This window comes from Echeneis naucrates, chromosome 8 (genome assembly GCF_900963305.1).
Source record: "Echeneis naucrates chromosome 8, fEcheNa1.1, whole genome shotgun sequence".
Lineage (NCBI taxonomy): Eukaryota > Metazoa > Chordata > Actinopteri > Carangiformes > Echeneidae > Echeneis > Echeneis naucrates.
In genome coordinates this window covers 13,160,476-13,173,147 of record NC_042518.1, presented here as the reverse complement: position 1 = coordinate 13,173,147, position 12,672 = coordinate 13,160,476, and the positions used below count along the sequence as shown (strand labels likewise).

At 41.0% G+C, this 12,672-nt stretch overlaps 1 protein-coding gene across 1 annotated transcript in view; it reads right to left on the bottom strand.

The window, feature by feature from the left end:
* Nucleotides 1-12,672, bottom strand: part of llgl1 (LLGL scribble cell polarity complex component 1) — a 30,680-nt gene that overhangs the window by 8,248 nt on the left and 9,760 nt on the right. The window contains exons 3-13 of the mRNA XM_029507800.1: nt 9,576-9,657; nt 9,266-9,426; nt 8,915-9,061; nt 5,653-5,815; nt 5,412-5,547; nt 5,024-5,078; nt 4,469-4,623; nt 4,124-4,344; nt 2,863-2,930; nt 2,242-2,416; nt 994-1,098 (exon numbers count right to left, since the gene is read on the bottom strand). Coding sequence (XP_029363660.1) covers nt 994-1,098; nt 2,242-2,416; nt 2,863-2,930; nt 4,124-4,344; nt 4,469-4,623; nt 5,024-5,078; nt 5,412-5,547; nt 5,653-5,815; nt 8,915-9,061; nt 9,266-9,426; nt 9,576-9,657 — 1,468 coding nt within the window. The remainder of the gene's footprint in view (nt 1-993; nt 1,099-2,241; nt 2,417-2,862; nt 2,931-4,123; nt 4,345-4,468; nt 4,624-5,023; nt 5,079-5,411; nt 5,548-5,652; nt 5,816-8,914; nt 9,062-9,265; nt 9,427-9,575; nt 9,658-12,672) is intronic.

Below are 12,672 nucleotides of genomic sequence, written 5' to 3'. Positions count from 1 at the left end.
GTAGCACTATGAGTACAGAATTTCCCCTTGTTCACTAAAATATCTAAATATCTAAGGGAGACTGTCAGGAAATGTATTCAGCGCTTACCAAGCTTTTATTTTATTTGGACACTTTCTTTGCTTTCTCTTCATATCATCCTAAGCCTAAATAGGAAGTTTTTATAAAAGATACCTCATACTTCAGGAGCATGAAATCTGCTGAGCACACTGAGGCACCCAAAAGGATAAGCCTTTTTCATTTTTGCCCAAAGGATTTTCTTCCTTTGCACACAATGAAGCAGTACCAATTTTGAATCTCACAAATACAAAGAATATATTCTATATATTACATGACATATAGCACTGTCAGTATGTTATTTGGTGTTTTGTCCAAGATGTTCTGATTAACAGGCGTCTTAGCACTTGGTACAGTTTATGGGCACATCGATCAAATTTATTACAAATAATATGCAGCCACTTTGCTAAATGCTTAGAGAATGTAAGCGCTTTCTTGATTGCAGCTGCAACTCTTCATCTGCCAATCTGGCTTCATCTGTTCCAGAGAAAAACACAGCATGAGCCTGTTTGACGCCAAAGCTAATATTGTATATAATGTGTGCACAGAGAGACACACTGGTGAAATGACTAGTGTTTATTATCAGCATCTAAAAGAAGTGATTACCCTGAAAATGCAGCTATTTCATATGTAGCCCATGGTACCTCACCTTACACAATTTGACAGTCCACCCTTGAGATGCAAAGCGTAATCTTTCCTTCCTTCATTTCATAAAGTAAAATTTCATAAAGTGAAATGAAGGAAGGAAAGATGGCAAAAATACTATTTCAATAATTTCTTCAAAAAAAAAAAAACTTTACATTTTCAAAATGTAATTCGATATCGTTGAATGTTTTCCCCACTTACAACATTTTCTGCTTTTAAACCACATGCAACAATGACCGGAAATTACTTTAGACTGACGTAAGTAGATTTTGTGTCTGTGTATTATTGCTCACCTGTCCAGCAGTTCCAGCTACCACCAATTTGTTGCTGTATTTGCACAGACTGATCTTCTGGATGCCCAGCCTTGGGTCATCACTGTATGGGTCAAAACAGCCCACCTACACAAAGACAGGATAACACACCCAAAATTCAGATGGAATTGATTCAATTTAGGTTTAGAAAACTATCCACTGACATTTTTGCTTTATATATCAGCATCTTAATTGCTTTGTCCTACTTTTTGGTGATTCGCAAATTCATTTCAGGTAGACCAATGGCCGCATGTTTGTATGTAGCGCTCTCACACCTCTTCCTCCTCCCTCTACAGCAACCCCCTCTGCGTAATTTCTGCCAAATGCCGGGAAAATCCTCAGCTTCCCCTCATACATACTCAGCAAAACATGTGCATTATTCTGTCTGTCTCTCTCACATACACAGCAGGAATTCCAGCAGAATCCTCTCTCATATGGGAGCAGTGTCTTGACAAAACAAGGGGGGGGGGGGGGCTGGTCACACACACACGCAGACAGACACACACTCGCACAGAAAGAGTGGGCTGATTGGTCTGGTTTTCATTACAGAGGAGAAAAAAAAAAGGAAAGGCTCTTCATCCCATATGAGGGCCACATTCCTAAACATGCAGCTCTGTTACCACAGGATACATGTGGAAAGGTGGGTGGGTGGTGAATAGCAAGAAAAGAAGCGAGTAAAAGGAATGAGAAAAGAGGCCTCAAAGGTGTATGTAGACAGTCAAGATTGACTTCTTTTCTGTTTTTATCCATTAATGATGCTAGAATATATGGTCATCCCAAACACCCACAAAAAAAGAAAGAAACTTCTCCAACTGTAGAGTCAGTTGATTTAAATATTTACTGAGTGTTTGCTTCATGACCCATCTTTATTTTCTGTCAGCATCTACCAATGCAAACCACAGTCCCTCCTTAAACACGAAATTCTGCTTTCTGCTGGTGAATAACTTGATTTAAATGAAATTCTGTAAAGAAAACAGATGATTAGAACAGAATCTGACTGTGGTTGCTTTTCCATCAAGTTATAACAGGAACATTGGGGTGGGTTGGTCTGAAAACATATGAAAGTATTCAGATGGGAAAATTAGGCCATCAATGCAGCGTTTCAGGATAGCGCGTGTATAAAACACCCAAGCTTGTAAAACATACCATGTGTGTGATCTCACTGAGACTTACTCTTATATCCTCACTTTCTTGTAGCCTCCAACTCACGCAGGCCTACTTAGGTCTCACCTTCCTGAAAGGAGGCCATTCCTCCTCCTGCTGCATATCAGGGTCATCACTAGGGTCCTGAGGGTCGTCACTGGGGTCACAGTCGGTGTGGAAGACATTGGCTGTGCTGAGTTTGTACAGTGGAGTGAGCGCAACACCTGATGCATCCCAGAATCGAACAGTGCCATCCTCATGTCTGTAATGATTACACGATTAAAAAAGGAGATTGCAGTAGGTTTCTCAGTTTTGTTAGAACTGGTTTCACTCAATCCAACAGTTTCACCTCCTTCATGTAGTTATCTCTTATTGTGCTGTGTCACTTATACTTCTGCCAAATATCTGTACAAAATTCTGTCAGTCCACTCAGGATATTGTTATTGTCATGGCAATGCTGAAAAAAATTCTGTTGTTGGGACAAATCATATGCAGATCCAGATTTATCCAGTATTTGCATGTGGCTCAAATCAGAAATGGGGAAAAAAAAAAAAAAAACATCTGCATGCAGCCTCTACTCACTTAAACTTTACTGTAAAGCAGCAGAATGGGGCCAGAGGTGAATCATGAAATAAATAAATAGATAAAACAAAACAAGAAAACTAGTTGCATCTCCAGTGCGGGCAGTTCATGTGTCTGTGCAGATACCCTGTCAACAGCAGCTCTTGTTGTTTGGATGGAAGTGCCAGGTTCTTCCCTCCAGATATGGGCCAACTCTGCACAGACAGACAAAGATTGAGAAAAAAGTAGCGGCAGAAAAATGGTTATTTATCTTGAAAGAGCAACAACTTGTTTCCTAACACTGTCAATTTCACCACAATCTCATCTTAAAAAATACCAGCACTGGTATTTTTACCCATCTCAATTAGCACAAGTGCACAGACACAAACAACTAACAGAGCTTCTGTTGACTCCGGTTTGGCCCCACACAAGAAGACACAACTATGATTTATGAACATACCAGCTGTTTCTCTCTCTCTCTCTCTCTCTGTGTGTGCGTGTGTGTATTATTTTAATCTGCTGTTGATCAAAAAGCTTATCTTAGCTGCAAAGAGTTAGAAAAGCATTTAACTGCGTACACCTGCTCTTAAAATTCGCAAACTATCAACAGGGTTAGGGCTGATGGTTGTATTCCTGTTGGTTTCCTAAGAGCCGACAAGTTGCCAGCCTCTAAACTCAGATGAACCAGCACCATGAGTAATAACATCCATTTAATCCCAACATTCTCACATCAGACGAGTTTCACTTCATTTATTAACCACATATACTATTGTGATTCATGAAGAGAGGCAGCAGCTGAGTGTTGATATGACACCAAACAGCCATTTGGGAGAATAAAATAAACCTGTAATCAAATAAATCAAATAAACCTGTAGGTTAAAAATGCTGCTTTCTATGGACTTAATACACACATTAGTGATTGCTATATTTGAAACATGAGTAGTTGGCTGGCCATACCCTCTTTAAGATATTCTCAGGTTAAGCTGCTTACATGCCTCCCTGATTTGCTGTAAATGAATATCCCTTCCGCCATGAATAAACCAATTTACGGAATAATCCTGTTCTGCAGTGTACTGCCAACAGCTACACTCCAACTGTAACATTGTTCGAGATGATGTTGCCAGCTTCATTTGACTGACCAGAAACTAAGTCTGGTAAGAAAAAGGTAAGAAAAACACACAGCGGTCTCTGCAATACATTAGTTAAGTTCAACAAAAAAGCTGACTGTAGGCTACAATAATGGGCTTGGGTATTTTGGGAAATTTCTTTCAACTGTAAAAATGGGAACTGAACTATCCAATAGGTGGCAATGTTTCCAGGGAATTATTGACAGAAAATCCACCTGTTATGAGTGTTGGAGCATGTTACCTATGTAATATTAAGGTGCAGATCACAATGTGCTTCTCACCCTGTGCGTCTGCTGTAAGCCATGTTGTGCCTTCCCAGCATTCACCAGTCTCTCCCACAGTTTGGGAGGCACACTGGAGATATGGCATGAGCAGGTGATGGCTGAGGAGTGGAGAGGAGCGAGGTAGGGAGTAGGCAAAGAGGGCCATCCGGGGCTCTGAAGGTCAATTACAACCAATTCCTCTTCTAATAACACTACCAAAGCTGACGGGTCATCAAACTCTGCAAGAGCAACATATAAGACAGAAATCATACTGATGTTCCTGAAAACAAAGTCAATCCTTAAAATGGGCGTTGAAGAAAATGATGCCACTATCCACACTGACAGTGGCCACATCTAGATCACCTTTCTCCGGTTCTGGGCTCTGGATAGTGAAGAAGTCAATGACTCGCGATGTGAAGTCAAGAGTGATGTGTTCCTTGTCCTGCTGAATGGTCAGACAGTGGCGGTCGCCATAACTGGCTCTGGGCATCCCTCCACTGTATAACAGCACTGGAGAACTTGAGCAAGGCACAGACAAAAGCAATTTATCCATCCATTCATCATCTGGGTCAACATAGCAGGAGTCTGCAGTGTGAGGGGAATCATTACTTTCATCATCTGCAAATTAGTTTATTAGGAATTTTAAAAAAAGGAAGGGAGTGCAATCCAGACCTTGAAAAATGCATTGACCATGGGAAGACTAGGTTCTTTTCGTGGGTGAGTGATCAAAAACATTTTCTTCCAATTTCTGACTTCAGCTAAACTAAAGATAAATGTATTCTTCGTGCAGGAGGCAATGTTTGGGGGAAAAAAGACAAGAGATGAAAAGGAGGAGTGCAAATGATCTGGGATTGGGATCCAAGACACCCAGTGTGACTGCAATAGGCTAATGTCCTCCGATAGGCCACAAGTACTTACCCAGTTTGTGTCGTCCTGTACAGGATTTTGCTGATGGCCTTGCAGGGAAATGGACCTAGGACAAACAGCCATCAGCAGAGACATTAAAAAACAGTAGGAGTTTGCAAACACTGAAAGAGGCCAAAATATGAGTTAGGTGTCTAAAGCTATCATTTTCCAGAAATATTTAGACACACACACAGATCCTTTTAAAGTGAACAGCCTCCCCATTAACCATGACCTTGTCACAAGAAGCCACTACGAGGCACAAATGGTTAATTGTGCTATTGTCAAAAAGACGTCACCTCCACCAGACCCGCTGGTCTGCCACTGTGCTTGAGTATGCATGAACTCTGACAGAAAAATGGGTTATGTTAGGGTTATGCATGGATATGTGTAAGTTTCTCACCATATGGAATGGTAGAGGTCACTGGCTGGTGATTGTAGGTGTTGCTGCTGGTAACCGGCCACACTGAGTATCCCCCGTCGTTATGGGAACTGACAAACAAGTTTCCAGTGCGTTCCCACACTAGACTCTCCAGCTGCTGCATGGGGGGTTCACAAAGGGTTACATACATACACAGAATACATAAAGAGCAATGCATGGTATTAGAGCTTGATGTGTGAATTTTGCTCAGTTAATCAGGTACCTGCTTGCCAAGGAAGAGCTGGTCTGCATAACGAGTGCTCAGATCCCATAGGACCACCAGTCCCCGACTGTAGCCAATCAGAATTTTCCCTGACTGCTGAGGATGTTCTTGAAGCGATTCCACTGGGCCTAATGATTTTCCACATCTGTAGTCATCTGGCAGACTGGAGAAAAAATAAATAAATAAATAAAAACAATAAAAATAAAAAAATAAATATATTTATATATAAATAAACCATGTTAGCCATTATCCCATATATGTAGTTGAATGGAGAATCTGAATTAATGGTCTTAGATCATTGATGGCTGATAAAGTTACCAATTCTTGTTTCACTAACAGATTAAAGACAGCTCAATGGTCAAAGCAACACCTAGAAGTTATAAGCATAATGGCTAAACAACAAGGTTAACACCAGGACAATAACAGTGGTCTGAACAACAGACCAAAACCAGCAGCAAAACCCACTGGGATGAGGTTGTCGTAATTGATCCAGGAATTCTGGAGAAAGATCAAGGAAAGCATCCACATCTGACAGCAAAGATATGCCTCCACAGCCCAGATGGGGGTCATCATGTGAAAGCTCCATTATTGTTTCCAAAGGTGAAGTCTGAACTGTAGTGCTCATCTTTAAGGTTTGCCATTACCAGGCTCATTTGAACATGTTTCATGGACTGGGGCTGAAGGGAAATTTTCCAGGGCTTTGGATCACTTCACACAGTTTAAAAAATTTTGAGAAATTGAAACAATAGTCGATCAGAAGGGAACATCTGTGCATAGTGATAATTCAATTGGTGTGTAGAATAAGGGACTGGAAACCAAACAACACAAAAAAAATTATCCCACGAACAACTCAAAAAGTGATTAACATTATTTATAACGTCAACAAACCGCAGGCCATCTGTATAAACTAGAGACCCAAGCAAGCTGCTCCTCCTAAAAAACAACAACAACAACATCATCATCATCATCATGCTGAAGCCTCTGAACAAGAAATTCCTGAGGCAGCAGAGGAATGTGGAGCAGGACACGCCCGCAAGATGACAGAGGATTCCCTCAGTGAAAGCAGGAGCAGGAGACAGCAGAGGAAGAGAGGAGAATGTGGAGGAAGCAGCGGAGACACAGAAAATGACATGAAAATTAACAAACAAAGAAGGAGGGGCAATTACACATTCGGCATTTAACTTTCTGGGCTGTAGATGAGGCAGAACTATCACAAAAAAGATGGAATGGGTTACACATGCACGCATGCACACATACACGGATGCTCATCATTGGGACTCTGTAGCAGGATGCTGGATTCCCTAAAAATACTTGTGAACAGAGAGATGGAGACAATGGAATGCTTTGTTGCAAATGTTTCTGCCTCTGTGCTTCCTGAGAGAGGAGCTTCCTCACTGAATCCAACCAAGTCTCTGTGTGTGTGTGTGTGTGTGTGTGTGTGTGTGTGTGTGTGTGTGTGTGTGTGTGTGTGTGTGTGTGTGTGTGTGTGGAGAAACAGCTGAAACACTTCCCCAACCGGAACGCTGCGTTTTGGCAGCCGGTACAAAGCCTCTCTGTCTACAAACTATCCTCCAGCGTGCGCACATGCACACACAAACACACATATGTGCAAGCCTTATCAGGGCCCTTGTTAGGCCTCAGTTCTGCCTACTTCCCTAAACAAGCCTAGTTAATGAGGGGTTTCGTCAACGAGTCAGACTGTCCCACAGCAGAATAAAAAAACAAAACAAAACACAGACACTCTCTGATACAGTGCCAGAGCAGCTAAGATGGTTGAAGCATGAAAAATGGAAAAAGAATGTGTCCAGCATTTAAAAATGAATACAACTGCATTGTATATGTATCTACGCTCTAACATCTTCACAAAGTTGGGCAGAACTGAACCCTTATTCGTGGCTGCACACAACTACGTGAATGTTGGGGTCAAGACAAAATAACACACAACAGCAAAGTGTTAGTTTGCATCTGTCTACAGCAACTGATTCTACAGTTAATGCAGCCTTTGTGTCAAAACATGGTTCCAAACCTTAACTTTGCCTTTGTTATATTAAATGCTGCTGTCTAAGTAAGCAACTGTCTGGTAATATTTGAGGAAAAAAATATTACTACTTGGGTGGGTGCAGACAGACAGGATTTGAACAAGAACATTAACAGAAGCAAACAGTTCTGTAATGATAATCACATTTTAAATGTAAGGTCATCCCCAATATCACCTTTTGTCAGTGCAGACTCACCCACTACAGTCCATAAAGAGACGGGGGGGGGGGGGGGATAAAGAATTTTAAGTGGATTTGGAAAAAAATTGCATTTTGTTAGAGACCCTATCTCTGACAATAAGAAGGTATCTGAGGAAGAGGTTTTCAGGTCAAGAAAGAAGTCAGCAATTTTCAACTGTATTTACTGCAAACTGCAATTGTGGTTGCCTATTATATATACTGCACAATTCCCCCTAAGGTCTTGTCGTTTAAAAAAAAAAAAAAAAACCTTCCCATTAATGCTTTACCGTAAATATCCAGAGTAACGATGACCTAAAACAGGTGCTTCTACATGTCAAGGCTGTGCTAGATTTAGTTCCAATATATCAATACCTGCATCTGATTTAGAGCTCCTTACTTTCACTGTGCCTATTCAGTGTGTATTATTTCACGACATGACAACTGGCAGAAAGAAAATGATACAGCAGTTGTACGGTGTGAAGTCTCTCAATCCCTTCTTTTCCACCATTTAATAACAGGGTCCCAGAGGTCTTAATGTTTTCTTGGTCCCTGAACCACATTAACCTGACCTGCGTTCTGCTCCAATGGTCAACAGGGTTATTTGTCTTGTGTCTATGTGTGTTTCCAACCTGCTCAGCTGGAGCTGTGAGCAGAAGAAACTAGAGCATTTCAAAGGAAGTCGTACTGTGACCAGAATGGAGAAGGCAGCCAGAGAATGCGTCAAGAGGGGAATTTTAGGCAGAGAAACAGAGAAAATACATGGGATGAATATGGGATGCACTTGGAAATGACTGTTGTAATGTGACAGTAGGAATATATAGACTTCATGTCTCCAATTGATGTTTCAAAGGATTTTCCTGTCCTACTGTACAGTGAATAAATAATTATAACTTATTTCACATATTTTTTTAATTCAATATAGCATCAGTCTGCAGTGTCGCTTTAAAATCAGCCATCAGACCACAAAAAAAAAAAATAATAATAATCATCTAACATTGTTCATCCCTCCATTCACTGACTCAAGTCTCAAGTCATGGATGCCTCACCTCTTTGTGACCTGATCCTGGAGCAGCGTCTGGTTGTCTTTCAGTGAAAGGCAGGGCAACTGCAGGAAGTACACGCCCCCTCCCTCTGTTCCAATGCAGAGCAGGTCACATGACTTCAGCAAGAGGAGTACAGTCACCCGAGTGGCACTGGGAAGAAGTAGGAAAGGAGGAGGAGTGATACTGCAGTTATAGCTGATTTCACCTTTCATTCACGTTGACAACTTTGATATCTATAATCTCAGGACTCTGCAAAGTCCAGCCTGATTGACCTTTCAAATTCCAAAATTGGTTTCAAAGCAAAACATATTAACAACAACTATGTCTAAAAGATGATAACAGGCTCTTGTATACCTGCAGCTCTCAATGCCAGGTCTTCCTGGGAGACTGTAGTTGCCTACTTCCTGGAGGGAGACTACGCCCTCTTTTTTAACCCCTCCCACTTCTCTGGGGGCCCCCGCCACCAGCTCCCACAGGTGAATCGTGTTATCATCCAGCAGTGACAGCAGACGGCCCTATTAATGAGACGATAATATCACACATCAGTTTGACCTTTCATATCCCAGCTTTATCCACGATGCACATTTGTGTGTTTTTTTGTTTTGTTTTGTTTTTTTTTTTCTTTTTTTTTGGTGGGGGGTACAATGGCATAAAGCTCACTCACTTGTCCAGGCAGGAAGTTGATCTGTGTAACTGCAGTCGTGTCTTTGTGTAGTCCTGTGAACTCCACACCAGGGGCCCCATAACTGAGAGAATCACGTCAAGGAAATATACATCATAGCAAACTGTGTACATTGATAAGACTAGATGTCCATACATCTCACTGAATTCAGAGCTGATAATATAGCATGGCTGGGACTATAATATAAAAATACCACCATGAACAAAACAAACAAAAAAAATAAAATAAAATATTCATTCAAAATAAATAAAAATGTAAATCTGTCAATCAGCTCCACCGCAACACTGTTTGCTTTCTCACTGGTAAAAATCCAGCAGGCACAAAGCATCAGACTAGTTTGCAGATTTGTCTTCTCTCTCTCTCTTCCTGCCCAAGTCCTTGTAACGCTCACAGCTGCAGCCCAAAACAGACTCTCAAAATGGTTTACAAATATGCATTACCGGTAAGAAAAGACATTTCAGTCAAGAAGCGCCAAATCATTTTTAGTATTGTGGAAGGTCATCGTATACACCCACTATATTCCTCTGACGCCTTCAGGCAGGCACAAACTGTCCATAATGTGCACACGCGCTCGCACACACATTTTAAGGAAGCTTTTTCCTTTGATACATAATTAAAATGTGTAACTGGGAAGACAGAGCTCAAGTCAATGAGACAGATAAAACTGGTAATTCTGAGCTGTAAAACCAGTGCAAATATACTGGTTAGGTGTAATAGCAGGGGAGAAATCAGACCACTATAACAAAGCTCATAGCAATTACCAACACCAGATGACGCAGATGCTGAAAACCACCGCTCTGTATGTTTGAGTGGGTATAATCAACAGCAATCTTCACAGAGCTCTTCCTTTGTTGGCCCAGTAAATGAAGCTGAGCTGATAAAAAGAAAGACTACTTTCAAAAACCATGACGCCATGCACAGAACTAGGCTAAATTGAACTAAACTGTGAATTAGTACACACCCGCCAGCTACACACACAGACACACACTTGTGAGCAATAGAGACACACTTGAGCACACTGCTTTAATAAGCCTGTAGGAATGTGGATTAAAAATGCAGAAAATAAGAAGAAATCATCTAAGAGTCCTCATGTTTGTATGCAACTTTTGTATAAGGGTTGGTCTTCTCCATTTCTACCAATATTGTCTTAATTATACCTAGTTTTAGCTGTAAAAAATCTTAATTCTATAAATCTTAATTTTATTTACGTTTTCACTTGATCAACATAGGCTTTTTCTTTTTTTATTAACAGCATGCTCAGGATTAAGTTTCTCTGGATCCACCATCCTCTTATCGTTGGTCTAATTAGTTATAGACAGGAAATCGTGAAGATACCTGTGATATTCTTTCACAAAGATTCCCCACTTTTAATTTAACCTTTCTTCTCCTCCTCATCTTATATCCCTCTTAATTACCTCTTGTCCTCATCACCTGGAGGCCTGGCTGAGTATTTTAACAGCATTCCTTCAGTGTTGTCACTTCCTGTCCCTGGGTTTTATTCTTGCAGTAACACATGCCTCAGACAGCTGAAGTGGAGGTGTGACAGGAACATTCACTCCTTGGTCATCAACCACCAGTCCAAATAATGGGAGGAGTATAGAGACCAGGACAGATAAATGAGAGACAAGCCAAAGTATGTCCAGTGTGTTACTCCCTGAAAGGAATAGTTTGACATTTTGAAAGTGTGTATTATTTCTTTTCTTACTGAAAGTTGGATGAGGATTAGAAAATGATGCCACAGCTCCAGCCAATAGCTCATCAGCTTAGCTTTGTATAAAGACTGCAAAGATATAAGAAAACAACAACTTTTGCTCAATCTTAATGCAAGAATACTCTTAGTTGCACCTCCAAAACTTAACAAGTAAGAGGAACATGTAACTAAACCCCCCCACCCCCCACCCCCCAAAAAAAGAGTGGCAGGGAAGATCTATAGCAGAGCAGAGCAGACCAGAAGGACAGAAAACAGATGAAAACAGCTTTGTTTTGTGCCTGTATCTCAGTTATGTAATGATGACCACAGTGCATTCATCACACATCTATATAGCAGTGCCCTCAAATTTAAGGTGGCTGTGCAAAAAAAAAAAAAAGGCGGGGGTGGGGGGGGTGCTGCCAGCATGTGTCAAAATAAATATTACCACTAATTAAACTAACTATTTAAGAAGGTGTCAGAGCCTTGACACTGAACTGGTCTGTAGCACCTTTGACAAAAACCAAGTCATGAACCATCTCTGATTTTAGACTTTGCCATCCCCAGATAAATATGTCTGAGTCAAGAAAACCACTGTATAGCCTTAAAAGGGATGACTAAATGTGCATGATATGGACAAGGACTAAAAGCTCAAATGTGGCACATGTTTCACAGATGGCACACAGACCCACACCCACACACACTTACTTCCTGGTCCTGGTGATGTCAGAGGACAGCTGGTGGAGGGATTCCCGGTGGTGATGTCATTACCCCCCACTAGGGATGGTTCTGTATGTGTTTGTGTGTGTCTACTCTGATTTAAGCTCCCTCCCCATCTGCTCATTGGCCAATATTCCAGGTCCTCTATACTTGTGGCCAGATAATAAATGTATCACCTTTGTCCATGTTACCACCCCAAAAAAAAATGTTTATTAAGTTTACTGAAGATACAGATGAACTTGGTGGTATAGCTCAAGCCATAGTAGCAGCTCGGTCAGTCTGTACAAAGCACAGCAGTTCTTTGAGCCAAAGAGGTGTGCTTGGTGGCCTGTACTATATTTCACCACAATACAGCCACTAGCTGTCATATCAACCAAATGATACGTCCATGTATAGATATGAGACCAAAAAAAAAAAAAAAAAAAAAAACATAGACAGTATCAGCTGTACACTCCTAGAATGCTTCACCAGAACTTCAGACACCTCTTCCACAGCTCACACATAGGCCATAAAAGCATGGTCTAAAGGCATTTAGGTAAGTGCTGAGTGAAGACCTAAAATCACTGACTCTTAGCAGTAAAATCTATGGTTTCCTAAATTAATGAAGAGACACAAGTGCTACACAACCTGTGTGTGAATATTCAGGATGTTAGTTAAGTTAAAATAAGAAAT